This window comes from Amblyomma maculatum, chromosome 1 (assembly GCF_055883805.1).
Source record: "Amblyomma maculatum isolate TAMU_Amacu chromosome 1, ASM5588380v1, whole genome shotgun sequence".
Lineage (NCBI taxonomy): Eukaryota > Metazoa > Arthropoda > Arachnida > Ixodida > Ixodidae > Amblyomma > Amblyomma maculatum.
In genome coordinates, this window is record NC_139344.1 from 470148412 (window position 1) to 470163412 (window position 15001).

The window sequence follows — 15001 nt, forward strand, 5'->3', positions numbered from 1 at the left end:
GCTCCTTTCTGCACAGTGTCAGGATGGAAGAGATCAATGCCTGGATATTGGGATTCTTCTGCACTCTTTGAAAGTTGCTACGTTCCCCACGGCAAAAAGATAAACCCTTGGTCTAGGAGAAAAAGCAACATAGAAAGGCCCGACAAAACGGCTATGTTGGAGCCAAGCAGAGTGTCACCGTCAGTATCAACTACAGCTAGTTAAGGTTAGAAAAATACGCCCTCTCACATTGTCAAGAGTAGATGTAAGCAATTAAACCTCATTGCAAGGGGACCCTATCTGCACAACAATCCAGCTGCAGTGTCGCCTTGACGGCAAAGTGCAATGTCCAGGACCACCCTTAATGTTCACAACAGGTTCTGTGGCTCTGCACAAGACCAGGTGCTGTGGAGTTGACAAAAACAGTGCTACCTTTGTGCTGCATGCTGCTTTGGAGACAGTGCAGCACATAGGCAGCAGAGGTCTGACAGGTCCCTCCTTGCTTTGGCACAGTGTTCTCCCTCCGTTCCACCACCAAAGTCATTGATGGTGTACAGGGCCTAAAAGCAGTTCATGCTTACAAACACAACATAGAGGAACAGCCGCAAGGCAGGCAATTAAACTCGCTAGGCATAAAAACGTGCAAATCAAGATAACAATAAAACAAGTTGGACGATGCGGCCACCTCCATCCTATCTTCTGCTGCGCACTGCAGTGTTCACGTCCACTTGAATTCACAATTCATACCAGTTAGAAGGTCCAAATAGAAGCCACTATATATTTAACTCACACAACTCGCACAATCACACAGCAGGGTCCATACTTAAGAGCTGAACATCACGTGTATTGTCTGATCTTTTCTTCTGACGTGGTCCGGAGATCCCCATCTCACGACTTGAGAACAGTTGCCGCAAAGGTGCTGAACATCGCCGACGACTTTCGGTTCTCTTGGACCCTTGCCTCAAGCATGGCCAGCATATCTTCAACACTTTGGCCTGAAGTGGACGTGGAACTTGGTAGGTTCTCTTTGTTCTCTTCTGAAATCATGTGCAAAAATTTTACATAGTGTAAGTGAGTAGCAAAAATGAAGTATGCTTCCAGCAAACACTGATCATTCTGTACACAGGCTAATAAACAGAGTAGCAGTTCTTAAATGAACACAGTGATCCAGATCTACTAACAAGCACAAGACATGGCACAGGAGTTCGGAAATCTAAATCCACTTCTAAGACATAGTATTCCGTCCGAGCTAAATTAAAGCGAGATGCATGCCATGATCCCTTCATTTGGGGGGTACGAGTCTTCTACTAACAGCGCCTTTAGATAAAAATATTTTACCATTACTGCAAGGAGCAAAAAGAGATATAATAAAAAAATAGCAGCAATCGCGTACAATCTGACGCAAGGAAATTCTGGACACTGCTGAATCTCAAGGAATTCCAGCCTGCTGAAAGGGGAGGAATCTTTTCCATGACTTGTGTTAATAAAGTTATTCATCACCATCACTTGTGTCTAACGGCTGAAGACATAATTTAAGGTGAAAAGAATGTAGAAAAATTAAGCTTCAATAACACTGCACACTTGCGTTTTGAGTTCATTTTTGTTCTCTGAATATCACAAAATACTGAAGGTAAAAAATTTAGGCAAGCATTTCAGTCACTTTACATACCTACCCTGCTGTAATCCTTTGAATGCCCCTGATTCCCAGAGAGTCTCTATCTCAGAGTCTGGATGTCCTTGTGCATTGAGGGGTTACTTAAAAATGACTGTCGCATGCAATGGCCAAGTCTGGTTGGTGCCCTACTCTTTCCTTGATCTGCTCCTTCACACACTACCTCCGCACTCACATCTTCCTTCCTTCTTTAAACGGACTTAAGATTCCTTCTCGGCAAACGCGTCGCCTTCAATTTCCTGCAGAATACACTCAGGAAAATTGCTCTGGCATCACAAAGACTAACCCTGTCTGTGCTCCCTCTTTGGATGGGGTGCACTCAGGGCAGCCTCCAGATCGGATGAAAATGATGCCGACAGTTCCCTCTGCTGCGCAAGCAGCAGCTCAAATTCACGCAAGCAGCGCAGGTCTGGGCTGTCACCCGGCACATTGGTGGACTGGCTGCTGGCAAGCGGATTCCCTGTGTCAGCTAACAATGCTCTTTCAACAGGGGGTGATGGCACAGGGCTCTGTTCCTCCTCTTCCTCCTCCCCTGCAAACACACCGAAGATTTTAAGAAGCTGCCTTTTCTCCAGACACGACTAGTCCAAAGAAACAGCAATGAACCTGAAGGCACAATGAGAAGCCTTGGTAGCTCACGTGCACAACACAAGGAATGGTTTTGCAGCGTGGCTTTCAGCTGCAGGAATGGTAGCGTAGCCATACATTATCTGCCCCACAGACATTGGTGGAAATAGTAACCTTTGCACAACCTCTCAATTCAACATCTGTCTGCCTATGCAGAACACATCCAGCTGCGCCCATAAACACGGTCCCAGCTGATGTGCAGATGAAGTCCTGCGAGGAAAATGAATGATCAAGCGTAGTAGTTCTAACACCTCTCTCTCTCTCTCACACACACACACACACACACACACACACACACACACACACACACACACACACACACACACACACACACACACACACTCACGCGCACACACACTCACGCGCACACACACACACACACACACACACACACACACACACACACACACACACACACACACACACACACACACACACACACACACACACACACACACACACACACACACACACACACAAAGAACAACTAAATGTAGCAGCAAACTGAATAAGTGAAGAGACCCAGGCACGAGTCAATGCTACCAGCATGAAATGCCACATTAGCCACCAGACCACGTTCAGCTGGCTTTCATTAGTGGTAAAACTGTAACAGCAGCTGCCGCGGCTGGGATTTGATCCTGCATTCTTGGGCACAGTCTCTATTCCTTTTTCTTCTTAGCAAACAACGATGAACGTGCCATTGCAACACTTCACCTCCTAAGGCGCGGCACTAAACGCGCCACCACAGTGCCTCCCCCTCACGAGACGGAGTCGTTCCAGCGAACAGTCTTCCGTCGCTGGAAATGGAGCAAGAAGCGAGAGGGCAGCTAGTGAAGGTAGCGCGTCAATATGTGTAGGCTTTAGGCAGTCATGGGAGACAGCGGTGCCGCGACCGTTGACACGCAGCGTATAAGTTTCGTCGCCCCGCGCGACGAAGAGATGGGGTCCAGTATAGAGTGCCTGAAGTGGGCGGCGGGCACAATCCACGTGTACGAAAACGTAGGCACCGTCTTTCAAATCGTGGTGAACAAAAGTCAACTTGTACTGGCGAGCAATGAATTCGGCCGGTAGACGGAATAATGTGCCATAGACGAGATGAGAAGAGGCATATCCGAGGTCTTCCTTGATGGTCGTAAGAATTCCTAAAAGGACGATTGGCAAGGAAGTGGCCCAGTACTCCGGAAGGTCGTATGCATTGAGCAAAAACTTCAGCTGATGGTGTAGCCTCACGACCAAACTGTTGGCCTGCGGATGGTAAGCTGTAGTTTTGTGGTGGGCGATACCGGGTAGCTGAGTGAAACTGGCGAAGAATGCGGACTCGAATTGGCAGCTTCTGTCAGTGATCTCTGCTGGCCCACCGAAATGGGCGATCCACGTGGAGATGAGTGCGGAGGCAACAGTTTTCGCGGTGATGTCAGGTACAGGGGTGGCTTCCGGCCAGCATGTAAAAGGGTCAATTATGGCCAGTATATAACGATAACCGCTCGATGATGATGATGGTCCTACGAGGTCGATGTGAATAACAGAAAAATGCGAGTCCAGTGGCTGAAAATTTCCCAGAGTTGCGGTAGTGTGGCGATGAATCTTGCACTGTTGGCCAGCAAGCCACAGCCGAGCCAAATTGCGAACATCAGCGTTGAGGCCAGGCCAGACAAACTGCCTTGCAAACAGGCGCTGAGAGGCATGGATACCAGTATGAGTAGGCAGTGAAGATCTTTGAAAAGGGTGCGGTGTAAAAGCGCAGAAATATAAGGACGTAAGCGTCCAGAGACTGGGTTTATATCGCAAATAGAGTCAACGCCAGGAAAATGTACAGGTCGCAGGTGCAATGATGGTGAACATGATGAACAGAGTGCTTGAAGTTTTTCATCCTGCTGTTGACAACGAGCCAGACCTTGCGATGTGAAAGATGGGGTTTGAAGGCAGATACACGGCTGAGGGTGTCCACGGGAATGCTATGGGCGCCCTTGATGTGTCGTATGCAGGTAGCAAATTCGGCTAGCCAAATTTCAACCGCTAGTAGAATTGTCGAATTCCCTTGGCAAAAATGCAGAAAATCTGGCTAGCAGAACGCCGAATTTCCCTTGGCAAGTAGGTGGTCTTGGATGACGAAAAGGCGTTCGTAGGTAGTTTGTGGTCTGTGAAGATCACAAAATGGCGGCCTTTCAAGAAAAAAATGGAAATAATGAGGTATGCCGTGAGCAGCTCGTGGCCGAAAGCACTGTGCCGTTGTGCAGTGCTAGAGAAAAACCCCAGCAGACACCATTTGCCTTTAATAAATTGTTGCAGGACGCCGGCAACAGCGAAGCTTTAAAGGGACACTAAAGACAGCCAAAGATGGTATGAAAATCTAATAAACTACATTTGGTGACACTGTCGCCGCATATCCGGCAGCAAAAAATAGAATAATTGCTGAGATATTGCGATAAGAAGTTGAGGTTTTTTCTTGTTCCCGCCGGTCGAATTCAAACTGTGCCCTCCGACTACGTAGTCGGAATTGAGTGACGCACACTATGACGTAAGCGGAGACTCCGTGATAGCTAGCGAGCCGGAGCGGCCCGCGGCGTCGCATCCCTCAGGGGCCAACATGGCAACAGCGTACTCGCAATGACGGCCTCAGCCGAAATAAATAAAACAATGAAGAGAGTAATTTACCGAGCGATGGGCCCATAAAGGAAGAAAAAAAAAACAGAGCGCTTGTAATGCACAATACTTTACATGTTTCTCAAGCTTTTGCGCTTGCACTGTGTATAAACAAACCGAGCCCTCGGTCATCGCAACGCTTCCTGACATGTTTACATACAAATAAGATTTAGTTACCAGCAAAATAGTGTCCTCGCTGCTGCGCTTGTCAGTTTTGAAGCTTCGTCGCACTTTTTTCCTTCAAGGTTTGTGCTACAGCTCCGTGTTCAGCGAAAATTACGTCCACGGTAGCAGAACATGACCGAAGTGCCGGCGCCACTACATTTGGCAGCGCTGTGAAATTCCACATGTTAAAATGGATCCAGTGCACAATATAGTGCGCATAGGCATCCAGAACATTAGTTGCAAGACGTGAGAGCAGGCAGCATACGCCGATGATCAAGAAGTTGTAATTTTTAGATCGGCAGCAGAAACACTTTATTGTAAATGGGGCCATGACATAAAAACTAGAAATATTTCCCAGGTACCTGTGGCGCGGCGTAGCCGAGCAGTTAGCGCCGAACGTTATGGAGCAAGCAGTAGCGAGTTCGAGTCTTACAGCTACTAGCGGGTCTTTTTTTTTTTTTCTTTTTTTTTTACAAATCGATTTTTTTTTACCTTTCGTAATGTATTTCTGGTGCTTCGTTATTTTTAGTTTTTACTTTTTACCCGAGGCCCTTTTTTTCGCCGGGCGACGAGTGCAATATATAGACGCTCTCCTTGGTATGAGCGGCAAGTATGCCCCTTTTGTTTACGACGCCTGCAAATAGCACGTTGAAGGTCTTGTTGATGCAGTATATGTTGGTCAGATGTGCCATGATTTAGTGAACAATTGAATGATAATGCGTTTTTCCTTCGGTACTTAGCATATGTATGCTTTTAGTGGCGTACGTAGCTGCAGTCAAGCGGTCAGGTCGCAGTCGAAGCGGCAACGGCGGCGATATGTTGGCGCAGAAGTGTGAACGAAGGAGCGTGTCGGCGGTAGTGGATTTCGCTCGCTCGTGCCTTCGAATGCTCAAATGGGAACCATCAAGGCGCATCTGCTGCTCCAAGCTTGTAATTCAGGCGCTGCAGGTTCAAACAAACTATCTGAGTGCGCACGAAATGCTTGAGCCGAAACAAACATAACCAAAACTGAAGTGGGCGCCTGTGGCGCCTCTAAGTATATTTTTGTATTTGCCTTGCAACGTTTATGTTGTCTTTTCGCCGTCGTTTACGTATGATAAAAGCGTGTTATCATGTTTGAGAAAAAACGTACTACCGCATTCAAACATGCAACGTAATTCGCATTTGTCAGCCTCCGGGATCCCTAGCGCGTCACGTGATTTGTAGTTGCGAGCCTCGGCCGTTTGGCTGTGGTGGCGATACCTGTATTTCTGTTATTCTTCTTTACTACCTTATAACAGCTCTGTCTTCAGTAAGAGTGGTCTTTTTGTAATCAGAAAGTGGTATTCTATCGATGCAAACCCACTTTCTTTCTCTCTTTAGTGTCCCTTTATGCATCGACCATGAGGCTCGTGGCTGAATCATGGGCAAGGTGAACGAGAAGGGTGGCAGAGGCGAGATGATCCTTGATGGCAAGGAACGCAGCATCGGCAGCGTCGGTCCACGTCAAGCAAGTAAACTTCATTGTGTTAACCTGACTGAGTATGTGGTGCAGTCGTTCTATTGACATCGAGTAGTTGATTTTTACTACAATACTTTTGATCCAAAAAAAAAAAAAGAAAATCAACACGGATCCGACATGCACCATGGTCCTCTGCGACGCGTCAAACGGTCAGAAATTCGCCAAAGCATGGATCTCACAGACAGCGGCCCGAGTCCTGAGCAATCGAAAAGTCTACAGGGAGGTAGAATTTCAAACCAGAATTCAGTGGTTTCCGGTGCATTTGGAAGAAGTATCCAAGACTCATCGCAACCGAAACGAAACGGCACATGCCAAGGCGCGCCAGCTCGCGAACCACGCCGGCGACCATTGTTCATGGTCGAGTACCAAGGACTGCTTGACCAGCTACAATGAAATTGCCAAGGCCCTTTGCCTGGCCCGCTGAACCTTCTCTCCACCCAGCGACAAGCTGGACAGGGCGCACGCGGGTGGCCCTTAGACAACCGCAGACGCTCACGTACCCCAACCCGGAACCACAGGCACATACTACCAGACAAATATATGCAAGGTCTGCCACACTTATAGTATAGCCACTTTAAGTTACATGCTCTGGGACAGTAACAAAAACCTGCACAGTGCTAACTCCAGAACCCTCCAGCCATGGTTGGCCGTTGCCTTGTGCAGCCCCAGCCTCGGTAACCAACTCTGGGTTGTCCAGCAGGCCTGCGAGGCGACGATGAGGCAAAACCTCGACGTCTCCATGTGGGAGACCTAAGGCCCCGTCAGCGAAAGAGCTACGCAGGACTATAAATAAAGTTGTTACCAACCAAGGGGTTAAGAATGAGTCCGTGTTCGGTAAAATGTTCGAACACGAGGCGCAGATGACAGATGTGCTTGGCGGGAGAAGAACTAGCGCCAAGGACATGTATATAAACACGAATGGGAGACGGCGAAGAACGATGTCAATGACACGCTGAAAGGTTTGTGCTGCATTTTGGAGGCCGAAAGGCATTTTTGTGAATTCGGAAAGGCCGAAAAGCGTGATGGCCACCTTGCGTACGTTACCAGGAGCAACCAGAGTCTGATGGCATGCTTTTTGAAGATCAACCTTAGAAAATATAATGCAACCACGTAGATTGCTGGTAAAGTCCTGGATATTTAGCAAGGGGTAACGGTCAGGATGCGTGGCCATGTTGAGGGCGCGGTAGTCCCCGCAGTGGCGCCAGTCGCCTTATTTCTTTGGGACCATGTACAGAGGGGTTGTTCAACAGCTAGAGGATGGATGAGTCAACAGCTAGAGGATGGATGAGTAATGTCGATCTCCCCCATGTGCTCGAACTCCTGGCGTGCAATGCGTATCTTTCCAGGAGCGAGGTGACAAGCTGCGGCATGCGATGGTTGACCATTGGTAATAATGCGGTGCACAATGTCATCCTTGACAGGCTTTGTCCAAGTAGGGGCGGCTGTCAAGGACAGGAACTCTCTAAGCAGGTCCCCGCAAGATGAAGGGACGATAATGCGGATGATAAAGGCAAAGGGGTAGAAAAGGGAGGGTCTGCCAGTCACAGAGAAGCCGGTGGTCGAATTGCAGAGCTTTTTGAGTGCCATGTACACCAGGAGGGAGAAAAAGCAGAAAAAATCCGCTCTAATAATGGCACAGCTAACCTCTGCAACCAAAAGATCCAACAAAATGATCAGCACTGACCAAGGTTTACGAGCAGCGAGCATTTCCTGTAAACTGGAATTCGTGAGCTGTTCAAGGGTTGGAGATGACACAGCGACGAAACAGTGCAGTCCACAGTGTTGGCAAGGAGTACACCGACCATGGCACCGGTGTCCACCAGAAAACGGAGTCCATTGATAGAGTCGGTAATGTAGAAGAGGCGACCTTGGTTGTCTGGGGAGCTCTCGTCACCATTAGTGATTTCTCGGAGCGTTTCTCTGCCTGCCATCAATAGGGGCATGTGCAAAGCTCTGCAGCAGCTCCAAAACGCCGCTGATGCTAGCAGAGCGGCTCATCTGGACGCTCCTCAGCATGATAAAAGATGGGCGGTGAGGAGGAACGGGAGCAGCTGTTGCGGGTAAGGCTCTGATAACGCAGCTGTGGACGGGCTCAGAGGCTAGGAACATCTTGTCTGGGGAACAGCGGGATGGCAGCAATGAGATCTTGCAGATTACCGTATTTAAACGATTGTAAGTCGACCTGTTTTTTCAAATTTCAAAATCTAAAGTTGGGGGATTGACTTACAATCGTATGCATTGCCAATAAAAGTAAAAAAAAAAAAACAAATGTATCCCGGATGCTACGGCGGGGTTACAAGTTTGTGCTTGCTATATGACTGTAGGCGTTGCATTCAGCAATTCCATGCGCTTCTATAACAGGCTTTTTCATTTTTACTTTCACTCCACGCACCGCGCTCATAAATCCCTTCCATCTATGTAGATATTTGATGGAAGGGCCACTGTTCCAATAAGCGGAGGCTGCGGTTGCTCTTCGTAGAGTGTCAATGGCTGACGAAAGAGCCGGCTGATCGCGTGGTGTTGAAGCATTAGGCATCATTCCCTGTTCTTTGCTTCTTCGTGTTTCTGACTTCAGTGCCAGCCACAGGCTGCATTTTCATGAGTTCTCTAGCTTCAAAAAGCATTCGGCGCTCTTTCACGGCAGCTTTCAAGAGGTTGGTGATTATTTATCCAGAAGAGATTAGCAACGTGCGGCGGCCCGAAAATGCCACGTATCTGAACGAGTGGTGCAGGAGTGGCAATGGCAGCCAGGCAAGATTTTCAGCTGCGATGCTAAGCGAAGAGATTTCTGCGGGCCGAAGTCTGGATGTTTTCCGGAGCTGGAGACCAAGCTTGCGGCTTATGTTACTGAGATATGGGATCGGTCCCTTCCAGTGACATGTGAAATGGTCACACAGCAAGCCCATGTCTTCGATGCGGAAGCAGGGATTTCAAGGACAGACTTAAAAGCCAGCAGGACATGGGCACCTAAATTCATAAAGAGGGTTGGCTTTTTCCTTCGTCAGCCGTACAAGCGTGTGTCAGAAGCTGCCTGCCGCATGCGAAAGTCCTTGCTTTCCATAGGCACTTTCTCAAACTTCGAGACTCGCGACAGTACCTGCTCAGCCAGAACAGCAATGCTGATCAAACCCCTGTATACTTTGATAGGACGACATTGAACACGAAGGGAGCCGCCAGGTGAGACTCCTCACAACAGGGAATGAGAATTTGCGGTTCACCGTCATGTTTGGCGGATAGCACAAAGCTCCGTCCATACATCGTCTTTAAAAGAAAGACAATGCCATCAGAAGTGTTCCCGAAGCACGTGAACAGGAAGGGTTACATGACCGACGACATGGTAATGGAGTGGTACCGCCTGGAGTGGCTTCCGAGGCCGGGGGCATCACTTAAAAGTCACATCCCAAACCTTCTTGTGCTTGATTCCTTCAAAGGCCATCTTACCGACAAGGTGAAAGCAGAGCTGCAAAAGGAGCACACAGATATGCTTGTGATTCCCAGCGGTTTGACGGGGCAGCTGCAACCCCTAGACGTCGGTGTGAACAAGACCTTCAAGGATTTGCAATGTCGTGAATATAACGAGTGGCTGGCAGCAGAAGGCCATGAACTTACACCAACTAGATGCGTCAAAAGAGCCTCCCTGGCCGCCATGTGCGGGTGGGTGTTTTCAGCCACGCGATGTCGTGATGCGGTCATCTGCAAAGTGTGGAATTTCGCATGAAGACGATGTGCTGTGGGACCGCAGCAGCTACGATGACAACAGCACATCCAGTGAGGACAGCAGTAAGGATGAGTAGTTCACTACTAGGCAAGGCAATAAATTTTTCATTTTGTAATGCCAGTATGCCTTTTTTTTTTCGGACTTCCCAATTTGGGGGGGGGGGGGGGGGTTGTCTTACAATCGTGTAAATAACGGTACGCATGTCGTTGCGCAGTTTGGCAAGTTCTTGAGGAAATGCCCCTGATGGTGTACTAGGTGGCAGCGGATTCTCCGGAGCTGACAAATGAGATGGGGGGCCCTTATGGAGTGCGGTGACGTCCATGATCTTATCCGCGTGGTTGGCTAAAGTCGTAAGCGGTGTGTTGGTTGCCGTTGCCAGTAACATTTGCACCGTAGACGGGAGGCATTGCAGGAACAGCTCCCGAAGAACCTGACCTGAGTGTCAATAGTGGTTGCACCGTCATTAAGCAGGCCCATGTGCTGAAGAAGTTGTGATGGGCGCCGGTCGCCAAGCTCTGCTGTGGAAAAGAGCTGCTGCAGCCGCTTATGATCGGATGGCAAGATGTGTTCCAGAATGGCTGCTTTCAATTTGACTTACGAATCCACTGCTGGGGGACTTGCCAGAATGTCACGGATCTCCAGCGCGACCTCGGCTGGCAGCAAGGCCTGAAGGTGGCTGAACCGACATTCCTGGAAGGTAATTTTTGCTAGGCAAAAACGGGCTTTAGCTTGTAAAAACCATACGTCAGGATGTTGTGCCCAGAACAGTAGAAGACTGGTGCGTAGGCATCAAAAAAGGGGATGTGAGATGGCGTAGCCTGGGAAACGTCATGGGGCACTGCGCTGCTGTCCATGTTTCAGGTCACCAGTGTGGAAGAAGAAGGTGCTTCCATGTTTCAGGTCACCAGTGTGGAAGAAGAAGGTGCTTCCATGTTTCAGGTCACCAGTGTGGAAGGAGGAGGTGCTTCCACAAAACCCGCAAGCAAGAACCGACCGATTTATTGCAGCCGCTGCACGTCTGTACCTTGGTTCTTCTTCTTAGCGCATGACGTTGAAAGGGCCACTCCAACAGTTCACCTCCAAGTGCACGGCGCTAAATGCACCACTACAGTACTAATCTGATGCAATTTTTGTAGGGGATGTGTATTTTCTTTATTTTTTTCTTTCAAATTTACATGATTGTGAGTCTACAACTGCATATGTTATGAGGGGAGCCACAGAGCAAAATAAAATTGTAAGCAAGCTGCGGAGTGCCTGGTACTTTATTTTTATTTGTGCTGCTGCTTTCATTGAAAGTCGACCCACTCCCACACCACCTCAATCTTGCATTTTCAAGCTTAAAATGCAGTTAGACTTGAAATTGTGTACACATGGTACTTTCTACTTGCTGTCTTTAAAAATCATGAAGCCCTGTTTGAGGATTCCACATACAGCCTCCGGTCACTGCACTAGTAAAAATCAAACCATCCTTCAACTCCGAGGGTACTTAAGCCTGCTGCACTAAATGGGGCTCGCATGGCTAGTTTCCCTCACTCACGTAGACAAAACTTGTCCAGATTTGCTGCTCCTGGTACTATAACAATGGAACTCTTCCGTTTTCCCACTCTCACTGGAAACTGCAGCAGTGCTTGCAGACTGCAGATTTCTCTCAATACAGTGTTTTATCCACATATTTTAAGGGGGAAAGCTCAGTGAAAGGCTGGATGCAAACATATTCCTACCACTGAGGACAGCTGCCACTTGCAGAGCAGTGCATAGCAAGGCAAGCACCAACAACCAAAACTGCCACAGAGACAGCCTCACCAGACTCTGCCAGGGCCAACGGACAGGAGCGAAGTGTAATGTCCACCCAGGCGGCCCACGCATCGAACCGGTCCATCTGGTCAGGCAGGTAGTGCACCACCAGTTCTTTTCCAGTGTCCTGGCAAAAAGGAAACTCGCAACTGAGTTCCGACACAGTGGCAGCATCCACACAGCTCATTCTTAGCTCCCACAGTGGTTGGGTACAAGATATGTCTGCACTGAAGCTGCAACCGCACTCATGACCGCCACTAAGAACGCCTCCACGGCAAATTAGCCCTCGGTTGTAAATGCTTTCCCTGTTTCTTAAACAAGGAGCAAACCACACGCTTTGATCCTCTGATGTGTTCGATATAGCTAAACATTGAAAATCTGATTATGTTTACGGGCTTGATAGTCAGCGCAATGGAACGATCGTTACAAAGTGCTATATATATATTTTTAAAGTTGCGCCCTAATATAACACAAAAGCACGTACCTGGAGTTCACTGACCAGCACTGTCATGAAGTAATGCAAGCTGGCCAGACACTGACCAGCACTGTCATGAAGTAATGCAAGCTGGCCAGATATCATCTTACTAGAGGAGTCGCGTGAGCGGTCGACTGATGGCAAAGCACTGCTGGCACAACACTATACGACAGCTCACGAAACAGGAAAACACGCAAGAAACTTAGCTCTGGCTCTTCTATGTTCCCTTGCAATGCACAAAGAGTGTGTGCCAGCTGTGGAATACCATCACAGAGATAGCATTCACAACCACCACTTAGCCTCCACATAATGGTTTCCCCACACTGTGATGTGCATACTCAAGCTTTATTGCAAACTGCGGAGGCGCGAAAACAAAACCACGGTGTGGTTCAGCAGGATGGCTTCGAACCAAACATTTTTGTCTTACATTTCTTTTTCGTATTCTCTGTGGCATAAGATGCGTACACTGTTTCTGGATTCTGACTAAAATTGAAAACGATCAAGGCAGTTTCCACACAACAATCATAGTAGTGCACACAGGCTACAACTTAGCCCCTTTTGCCATCCTCCACAAGACAGGTGTGTATCATTGCATTGATTTAAAATGAGAAGATTGCTCGACCAGTCAGGTTCATGGCTACCTGTCTAATTGCATTGCATCGCTGTGTCCTGGGAGTCTATCCCACAAGAAAAGAACAAGTTAAATAGTGTGACAAGTGCAAGGCAGTGATGTTTAGAAATGTCGCAATGTTCTGCCATGAGCTTAGAACAAGCAAAAATTTGTGATGTCCGACCATTCCTGATAGCTCAAATAGTGGAAGGGTAAAGCAAATTGAGTAGCAAAATGCTATTTGCAGATTATTCCAAGTTTCGAATACTGTTATATAGCTTTCGCCCAGTGCTGATGAAAACTAGAAGATGGTTGAACAGAGCCCTGTATACAAGCACAGATGCTGACCAGCTGCAACTGCGTTTCCAATGCATTTAGAGACTTGTGAACTGCTCATTTCACTTAACGCACCCTGCTAATGAAACAGAGCCACTGCCCTTTATGCACACGACCTCTACAACAAAATGTCCTGTCTACAACAAAATGTCCTGTATAGTGGAATATTTTTTAGGTCCCGGCCGCATTCCTGTCTTCCATACGTATTTTGAGCGCCTCTACAACAAAGATCAGTACAAAAAATTTGCCTATACAACGAAGAAATTTGGGCTTCACCGATGGCTGATTCGCTCTTTTACAACGAATGTAAGAATCGGCGATGTCATTGCCCTTTGCAGCCGCCACCGAGTTACGAAGCACGTAAAGAGCGCACTGCAAATGCCGCTCAGGAAATTCTGAACTCCACAGTGGTAACTACAGTCAAACCTCGATATAACGAACACGCATAAAACGAATTATTGAATATATCGTACTCTTTCGAAATATTTTTGTCAAACACATGTATTTTTAACTTCCCACAGCGAACACAGTTCGGCATAAAACGGATATTACGAACTTCGCGATGCCAAGCACTACAGGAGGCAGGCTTCGTTGCACTACATGTGTGTTGTGTGGCACAGCAAACGTTCAGGACTACCTCGCAGGCGCCGACAGCGCCACAGATGCCACGACGGCATTGGGAGTTGACAGCCAAAGAAATCAATGGCCTCTGAGATCACAGTTGCGCGCCTGTTTGTGCGCGCGGAGGTAATCTCAGAGGCCATGAGAAATCGTTCGCATCTCACAATCGCTGACAGCGCCGCTTCAGTGGCGGCGGCAGCGGCACGATCAAATGTTGCTTTTGCCTTTTTGGTTTTTGCGTCTTTCGCGTTTTTTAGTTTTAGTGTTAGCAGCGGCATGGCCGTCGCAGCGTTTGGCGGAGGCTGAGTCGGTCGTCTTGTCAAGTGTGGTGCCCGGGTGTGCGTAGTGCTGTGATGGCGGTGAACGTGAAAAAAACATGGCTGTGGCTCAACTTGGTTAAGCCGGGAAATTGCGAAAGCAATACCCATGGCTACGCCCTCGCTCACGTGATAGTCGTGCTGTTGTGGTGATCACTTGGCTATTCTATTTACAACTAGTAGTGAAACTATAATCGCTACGGCTGTGAGGATATACTTGGTTGCTGGTGATGTTAATGCAGACTGTAGAACTGCTGTTCCTGCACTGGCTACAACGACATGCTTGGCACTCATGGTAAGTGTCCTGGTAAATCCAAGGTACACACTAGTCACACAAGAGACACATTGTTACAATGGTTCATCGCTTTTATTTCTTCAGCACGCCTTTTCCTCTTGCGTTCGTTATCCTTAATCCGCGATGGACGTTCCTTCTGAAGCCGCTCCTGTCGTTCTTCCTGGGTTTCATGGGCTCGTCGCAGCTGTTTTGTCAAGTTCCAACATTCATCACTGCTAAGACTACAGCTGGCTCCATCTTCACTGTCG

The 15001-nt window shown here is 48.1% G+C and overlaps 1 protein-coding gene across 1 annotated transcript in view; it reads right to left on the bottom strand.

Annotated features, from left to right (window-relative positions):
* Nucleotides 1-737: 737 nt before the first annotated feature.
* Nucleotides 738-15001, bottom strand: part of xmas (RRM_XMAS2 and SAC3_GANP domain-containing protein xmas) — a gene marked incomplete in the record, with an annotated part of 165655 nt that continues 151391 nt past the window's right edge. The window contains 3 exon segments of the mRNA XM_084605353.1: nucleotides 738-1016; nucleotides 1938-2183; nucleotides 12109-12226. Of these exon segments, the coding sequence (XP_084461479.1) occupies nucleotides 868-1016; nucleotides 1938-2183; nucleotides 12109-12226 (513 nt within the window).